The sequence below is a fragment of the Typopeltis vanoorti genome, chromosome 24 (assembly GCF_054136105.1).
Source record: "Typopeltis vanoorti isolate ZY-2024b chromosome 24, IOZ_Tvanoo_1.0, whole genome shotgun sequence".
NCBI classification, from domain to species: Eukaryota; Metazoa; Arthropoda; class Arachnida; order Uropygi; family Thelyphonidae; genus Typopeltis; species Typopeltis vanoorti.
In genome coordinates, this window is record NC_143572.1 from 16,566,878 (window position 1) to 16,576,088 (window position 9,211).

General features: G+C 29.8%; 1 protein-coding gene across 6 annotated transcripts in view; it reads left to right on the forward strand.

Annotated features, from left to right (window-relative positions):
- The window catches only part of LOC150092956 (uncharacterized), a 511,183-nt gene extending 505,236 nt beyond the window's left edge, over positions 1-5,947 (forward strand). For all 6 annotated transcript variants that reach the window (XM_090414059.1, XM_090414064.1, XM_090414063.1 and 3 more), the window contains exon 14: positions 374-5,947. In XM_090414059.1, the coding sequence (XP_090270185.1) occupies positions 374-445 (72 nt within the window). In that variant the 3' untranslated portion in view covers positions 446-5,947. The remainder of the gene's footprint in view (positions 1-373) is intronic.
- The last annotated feature ends 3,264 nt before the right edge of the window (positions 5,948-9,211 follow it).

A 9,211-nucleotide genomic window follows, 5' to 3' on the forward strand; every position in this document is an offset into this window, starting at 1 on the left:
AGAGTAGAAATGAGGATTATTCTCCCATTTCCACTCCTTTACACGATACTATTTTTTGTTGGTTAGTACACTGAGCTTAATAATTTTAAAAAAAGTTATGCATTCTTCAATTTAATATGTAATTCTGTATCAAGCATATTTTCTTCTTTATTAGCTTATTTCTAAATCACCTTGAATTGTATTCATGGTTTTTTAATGAGAGATTTTATTCACCCTCAATTATGTCATTTTTAAAGTCTGGTTATCTGTATGTTTGTCTACATTATGCTTGAAGCTTGATTTTTTATGATTATTTAGATATATATATGCATTGCTTTTGTGTAAAACATTTAAGACATGATCATGCATTATTATTATTTTTACTTTGTTGTAGATCCATATGAAAACGATGCCTACATCAATGTTTAGGCTGTTGACAGGTCAAGAGACTCCGGTGTACATTTGAAACTGCCATGTGTACTTTCCTTCTGTCTAATTTACTGATAACAACCAGAAAGTGTGTTCTCTCTTTGTGAAACTGTTTTTTAAAAAAAAAAAGACAGCCAACAAAATAGTTCAAATGTGAGGAGTGCCTATGCCTAACTCCACTCTTAAGTCAAGATGAAGGAACCATATCAGGGACATGAAATCCCACTTTCTTTATTTCTTTTGTTTTGGATAGTGACAACAAAAAGGATATGTTATAAAGACTAAGGATTATGTGTACATGTGTGCGTGTGTGCATGCGAGTGAATGTGTGCAAACGTATATACGTGTATCAGTATGAGCATGTGCAGCGTATGCTCTGCTGTCCTTTTTGCACATCAGTCAGCAGTTTTTGAAGCTTTCCAGCTGCAATATATATATACTGTCGGCTGCAAAAGCAGTTCAAGTAAACTAGTCATGGTAGAGTAACATCAACGAGCAAACACATAATTTCAGCTGTGCTTCATCAGAAACCTGTATTTTTATTATAGTACTCACAGAACCACATAGATGCATTTGTTTTCATCATTGACTTCTCTCTTCCTCTAATAACTATAGAAAATATTTTCATTCCTTGCTTTTCACATTTCTGGTACCTAAAAGGGAAAAAAAAATTTTTAAAATACTTACCTTTGAACAAGTATGGTCAAAGGAGACATTCCTCTCCTCTGATTTAGTGCCTCTGGAAGTGTTGAAGCATTGCCAGGAAAAGCATACTTTTTGTGACTCATTATGGTGAGCAGCATGCTAGCAGTACTATGTTTAAGAAGCATATATATATCTATATATGTTGATAAGGCTACTGTTATTTAGAACTGAGCAGAATTTTTATATTGGTATATATGTATACAACAAAGCAGTGTAATTATTATTTCCTTTTTGAACTTAATTCCATATTCTCTTGGAATACTAAGGTAGGTCTGAGCATTTAATCTAAGTAGACTTCTTATAAAAATCATAAGTAAAATTTGATTAGTATATGAACTGCAAGCTAATGAAAGTTCTTTTTCATTTCTATAATGTTAAAAAAGTTAGTTAGGATATGAATTATAAACATCAGAATTTTATTTTATTACTTTATAGTTTGATTTATCCCATAGACTGATTTGTTTAGTATTTCAGCTTTAGAAAAAATAGATGTAAATTTTAAATGGAAATTAATATTTTTAGAGGTCATTCACCACAATTTGGTACATATTACTGCAGTAAAATTCCTTTTATAATATATAATGAATCACCTGTTTTTAATTTGGATAGTTATATTTTCTCTCATCCTTTTTAGCAGTTTAACTGTCTCACGCATTATAAATAAGACTAATATGTAATTACCACTTTAGTAGTAAACTTCTTTTTAATTTAATTGTAATTTTGTAAGGAATATTTTTATATAAGTTTTATTCCATATTTGGCGAAGTAGGTACGTAAAGATAGCATTTGCATTTAGCAATATTCACACACTACAGCTAGATTCACTAATGATTAAAATCTAAGGTTAAACTTAAAAGAAATCATAAAAAAGATTACCTGTTTAGCACTGTCAGAGAACATCAGAGCATACACTCATAAGTTTTCATAATTTTAAAATCATTACATGTATATTCACACCTTTCAGATCTGATTGTGCATTATGTCAACTGCACATAGCAGTTATGAGTTCAATTTATCTGATAATTTGTTTTCTGTTATAAGTTCAGTCCTTCTGTGTATTTAGAATGAAGATTTAACCAGATGATGGAGAAACTCATTGACAGTGTCTAAAGGTGGTCTGATACTCTTACTGTAATGGGATTAAGATATTTTACTTAGTAATTATTATCAAATTGCTTCTTCTCTCTCTCTTTCCCTATTCTTTTGATATTGAAAGTCAGTATGCCACAAACAGAAATTGCATACCACAATAAATAACACTGCCTTTCTATAATAGCACCTTATTTGGATTGTTATGAAGCAAAAGTGCAGGTGCCACATGTTTATTAAATCTTGACTTGGAAAAAGGGGGGGAAAAACGGTTGATTTGTCAGACTGTACAATAGTCTTCCATTCAGTATGCAAATGTGGTTTCAAATAAAGTTAATGAATGATGTATTCAGTAAGAAATCAAGACTTGTTTAAAACAACATAGTTTTATGGAATGATTTTATTTGAACAGTGTTTCTTTTTAGCCGTAATAAATCTGATAGAATGATTACAGAGTAATTTTTCTTTGAAACTGTAATAATTTGGTTTTTAGTTTCTAAAGCTGAATGGGTTTGTTAACAAGTTCATTTTGCAATATGGTTGTTCCTGTTTTTGTTTTGAATTTGTAAATGTTTCACTATATAATTTTTTTTTTTTTTTCAAAATAAAAAAGAAACATGAAACTGCTTACAATAATCTATTTAAAATGGCGTATTTCTTTCTTTTTTTTTAAAAAAAAACACATCTTTAAAAAACAAATACAAAAATTATAAGTTATTCCATGTGTGTGCATGCACACACACACACACAGTAGTCTTCCATTGCTTGTATAACTTATTTCAGTTATGGCCTATAAAAGTGAAGGGAACTATAAGATTTTGTGCTTGTTTACTGACTTATTTATTTTTAACTTATTATAAATTTGAAAACAAATTATTTTAATAACTGAAGTTTAATTTTGGCAGTTGTAGTGGAATTGAAGAAAATAAAATTTTAGCTTGCAGTTTTGCTGAAATTAAATAAAATAATTTTATTAATTGATATAGTTACCAGAAATATTTCACTTCAAAATTGAAATCTCTAAATGAAATGAACATGCAAATTTTCATCATCAGAATTATTTTGTGTGATTTATGTAATAATGAAATAATTTGCTGTTTTAGGCAATTCTTTTAAAACTGATTGTTCTTTGTTAGGTCATGTTAACCTCATTGTCATATAGCAGTTTACTACAGCTGTCTTTAAAAGATTTATTGTGGGGGAGAGGAGCTTCTTTTATTTATGACCTCTTTTAAGTTAGTCATGATCCCCCCCTTCATTCTGTGGATATCATAAATATATTTTTATTAAATTCACTTTTATGTCCTTGTTTGTTTTATTAAGTAAAATTTAGACAATTTTTATTTACTAAAGTCACTAGAATCACACTGTGGATTGAATTTTCTAGAATTCAATCTACAGTTTGAATAATGGTAGAATGAACTTTATTTTAATATCTTTTAAAGACAACTTCAGATGTGTAAATTTTTTTAAAAAAATATGATTTTATACGACATTTTAATTCTACTTGCTAGTAGAGGATATTATGTTCAAGAAAATGCAGACCAAAAAAAAAAAAGGAAGTGTAATTTCATGATAAAAGATCAGTGTTCTATGCATTCGTTTTTTTTTTTCATACTTTTGTTTTCTGTCCATTTCATATGTTCCTTTATTTATATTGCTGTTTTTGTACATTGAACTTCTTTGATCTAAAATATTTTTAATATATTTAAGCTTTCAGTATAATTTTTAGAGTAGAAGTTGTAAATTCATATCTTCATCAAATAATTACATAACACCTGCTTGCTGTTATTACATAAACATCACAGAACAGTTAAAATAACTTTATCTAGATTAAAAATATAAATAAGACATTATTACTTAATTAGTACAGCTATTTTTATGTAACATAAAGGCTGCAGATCTGTATGTATGAAATGTACTTCTATTCCTCTGTTTTATCAGCTATTTAAAAAAAAAAAAGCTTTGAAAAAGTTTCAAAATTGAAAAAATGTCCTTTTATTTATTTATTTATTATTATTTTTATATAGAGGAATAAAACAATTTCCAAACTTTTCAAATTTGGAAAGTTTTGAAATTATATTTTATGGTATTTTGATCAGTTGAATCTTATTACAATAAAAAAAAAAGTAAAATAAAACTCATATGACTAGAAAATTAGCTGGTGAAAATTTTGTTTTTATTATTTTTTTAACTGAACAGACAAAATAATTATGTGCTGCATCTTGAATATTAGCTAAACTTTATTATTTTTATAAATATCAATCTTGTACATGAAGTTTACATGTAGCACATTAGTGCATGCATGCATGTGTGTGTGTGTGTGTGTGTGTGTGTGTGAATTTAAGGTTAGAAAGGAACCTGTTGATAATCTTTTTGAACACTCTACATTGTAATCCTGGTTGGAATTAATCTAATTTCAACTGAAAATCAAAATTGAAGTAACTGGTCATCTGACTAACTAGATTTAAATAACAAAATTCATATGTTTATCTATGATCAGAATTCAAAAATCTAATCATACCAATCACATGAAAGAGAATGTAATGATAAATACTGCTTCTACTTTATTGCAGAAGATTTTTATTAATTATGCACAAACTGAAGTAATAAACTTTAACAAAAACTAAGGATATAATTTTAAATCTAAAATGATTTTATTTTATGATCGTGATTTGTAATATTTTTTGCTTTATTAAGGATTAACAGTGTTAAATAAGCTTAACTGGAATGAACTGGATATTAAAAAAGTAATTCACTAAATATAATTGTTTTTTATGTAAATTTTCTTATTGGAACTTTATTTTTAGCTTCTTGTATTTATTTCATATTCTGAGTTGGTTGTCATTATTCATTAAAGAATGCTCATGCCAGTTCTGACATATTTATAATGATGGACTATTTAAACACCAGATTCAGTTAATTTGCAACTGTGATGAGAGAAAAAATAGCATAGAGGTTTTTTTGTTTGTTTATTGAAGGCATCTTTTATAAAGGGTGTTTTTAGTAGGACTACATTTTCTTAATATTTTAACAGAATGTATCTCTAAATATGTTTTTATCACAAAATATATAAAAATAAGAAATTGAACTAAAGTAATTTTTTGGAAAAAAAAAAAAAGATGCAGTATCAACAAGGGATCAACAGAAGCAAATATAAAAGTTGATATTGTCCCATATAAACCATCTCATATAAAGAAAATAATCATTCACCATTTCTTCCCATAATGGAAATGATATCCATTAAGGCAGGTTCCTAATGTAGTCCTCCATGTTTTTATGTATATAATTGTCCAATCTGCCTGGTTGAAGTGGGGAGGGAAATGTAAGCATTACATAAAATGTTTATTTCAATGGCATGTTTAAAGTGTAGAGCTTTCCTTGGAATTCACTTCTACACTTCGAGGCTCAAATGCTGTCATCCTCCCTATCCATGACATTAGCGATTCACAAATGCTTTTCTCCTACTGTACTAATACTACTACAACTCTACTACTATGATACTCTGCTTTATTGTTTCTTAGCTTAACTGTTTGTAGTATGAAAATGCTGTACTTCCCAAAATACTGACGGCTTGTGGAACTGTTGATGGTAAAAGTCGTCATTTTGATGTGAATCTGTGAACGTTTTTTCCTGTATATTGTAAATTTTTTGTTAGCTATGTTTTTCATGTGTTGTAAAATTGCATCTGATTTCTACGGCGAAATTTATTGGTCATGCGCCATTAAACTAATTTACTACCTCACTAGACAGTGGAGTTGATTTATTTTACACAAGTAATAATAATAATAATAATAAAAACATTGTTCAGTAACTTCATAGTGTGGGAACATTGATTTGCAACAGTTACAAGTCTATTAATTTACATGATATCATTACTTTTTTTTTTTTTAAGTAGTTTGTAACAAAAGTCAAATATTTCTAGTCTTCAGTTTTCTTTTAATATATGTGTTATATGCAACAGTTACCTGACTACTTATTTCAGTTATACAGATTTATATATATATAATGCTAGAGTGAGAAGCAAAAAATATGAAAATGGTATTTGATTTACACTGAATAATTTTAGAAGTTTGCAACCATTTTATTTTATTTTTCTATTCTCTTTTCTGGTTTGTCCATACCTTTGTGTTATGAGAATAAAACCACATAATACTAATCACATAAAAGTTGTAGAAATATCAAACCGACCTACATTTCATGTTCTGTACCGTATGTTTGTTCCATGTGTGATTTGGCTGGCTCTTTTTGAAAAAAAGACTGAGAGAACCAAAAGTAACTTGTTAAAACATCTCATTCCCATGACTTAAGACCAGTTAATTTGTTATCTGGTAGAAAATTCAAGAACACATTCCATGAGCGTAGTAGATGGAGTTGAACTGCAACTCCTGTTCAGCAGTCTTGCACAGGTGTAGTTTGCTACCTCACTACCAAAGCCTGAGACAGTAATTTCTAAATATAAAAATAAAACATCTTTAAGAAAAATTCTGTCTCCATGACATAAACTCTATAAGTTATTCAAAATGAAGTGAAAGTTATGGTCAAATATTATTGAAATGTACCAGAGAAAAGAAATATTAAAAGTGAAAATTTGTTTGAAACTTCCACGTTTGTCGTTCATTGAAGTATCACATTAATGTATCATTCCATGTAAAGAATCTTCGTTTTTCAGTGACATCAAAGTAGTATTATATTTTCTAATATCTGTTGATTAGGAAATATCAATTATATTACAATTCTGAGAATATATATATGCAAACAGTTAACTCTTGATTATCCATACACATTTCTGTAGTTAATTCAACTAGTAATCAGAAGGACTTGTTACAACTAATATTTTATCAAAATAATAGTGTTTATATTAGAATATTTTGTGTGTGGAACATTTTTATATATATATTGCCATATTTGTCTGCTTTTTCACACAGGTTCAGAGCTAAATAAGCAAATAACATGAAACGCTGTTTTTAAATGATATCAGCATTACTTTTTTTAAAAAATTGTTTTATTTCTCCTCCAACCTAGCGAATTATTTCTATTTGCTGTATTGTGCACCCAGGGGTGTGCCAGCCATATGTGCAATGTGTGATAGTAAAGGGGAGGAAATACTTAAAAAAAAACGTTTTTTTAAGGTGAATTTTTTTATTGGAGGGGGGGGGGATAAGAGCGCCAACTAAAGTTTTGCACACAGGCGCCGGACACTACTGGTGTGCACCGCAGAGCATGATACAAGAATGTGTGATAGGGAAATGACTAATGAAAGCTCTTGTAATAAATTTTTTTTAATTTTGGATTATCCATTGTTCTGCATTTGCCAAAGATACTTGTGCATGTCAGTAGAGCAAATAATTAGGAATCGGGAATATATTCAGTGACTAATTTTTTTCTTCATAAAATAAAATAATTATTTAAATGTAGAAAAATGATCATAACATAAAATATTATTGTTATTAATATCTGACACTTCCATGGAGTCAAAGGACACACATGGAAGATCTATACTCTTATGCAAAAAAAAAAAAAATCATCAAACCGTGCCTTAAACCCATTACAGTTTCTGCACTCACCATGCTTTCAGGTAATACATTCCACTCTCCATGCAGAGAATCTGCTTCTCACTCCCATGCTCACACACTCCTTATACAGCTTCTAGGGATGGCCTCTCTCCTCCACATTAATCTGGTAACAACTCCTCACTAACTTAATATGTCCCAATCATATCCCCCTCTCCTATTCACAAGGCTCTGTAAATTGTATTTCCTCAATCTTTCTCATATCTGGCATTCCATAGACCTGACACTAAATTAGTAAACTTTCTCTGGACCTTCTCCAATACATCTTCACTGAAAACCAGGTGACCAAATCTGTGCACAATAATCCATATGCAACCTGATCAAAGCCTTATATGATGGAACCATAACTTCTTTGCTTCTGCATGTCAATGTCCTCATTATTGCTGGGATATTTAACATTAGTTAAATTTTGTTAGCCAAAATAAATTTGCAATAAGGAAATAAAAACATATATATATTTATCTTATTTGGAACTGTTTTATATGTATTTTTTGTGAACTAATGAGACAGATCTAGACTGTTTTGTCAGCATTCTATCATATTGATACTGCACAGCATTATTAAGCATGGATATAGGAGTTACTCTTTTATAAAAAATAAAATGCCATCTAACTAATACTAAGGATATTGGCTTTAAAGAAACCTAATTAATATTGCTGATAGAGATGAGAGATTAATCCTATCATAGTGTTATATTTGTTAAGTTATTTGCATGTACTCTATTGCTGCTTTGTGTTTTGGGATGCAAAATGCCAGATTTTCAAAAAGAACAACACAACCCCACCTCCATGTGAGACTGGCTAAAGCTTGCCTTCAGTTGAAAAGCTCTCATAAATGCTGTTTGCATATTTGATTGGATTCAAATTCATATCTTTCCAAACACACCAGCAGGATCATCATTATTATTATTGGTTGGAATATGAAAGCTCTCATTAATTATAAGACAAAAACGATAACAGCAAAAAAGTTAATGCTCAGCATTTCAAAATCAAACCACCAAAGAAAGTAGAAATATACTGCTACCTTATTTCATGTCACCAACTTTTTGTACATGCAAGCAAAATTCACATCCATCATCATAACGAGTAATAGTTAGCTATTAGTGATCAGCAGTTGAATAACAGGTAAATTTTTAAATTATAGGCCTGTGTAGCTCAGTGGAAGTGGCGATTGATCGCTCGAAGTCAGACTTACGTTCAAGCCCAGTCGCCGACTGGAGGAACTTTTTCTAAGTCTTTCTTCGACCAAGTTAGACGAGCTCTGGCGCCAAGCAGATTTTTTATCCCTTAAACTCAAGAAAATCGACCGTAGTACCCACATTTCAGACAGCAACATATCTTGTTAGGGTTAGGTACCAAGAGATGGCAGCACTTATTTGCCAGCCTCTTCATCGGTGGCTGCTATAATTAGTGATAGACATGGGCCAGCTATCTCTG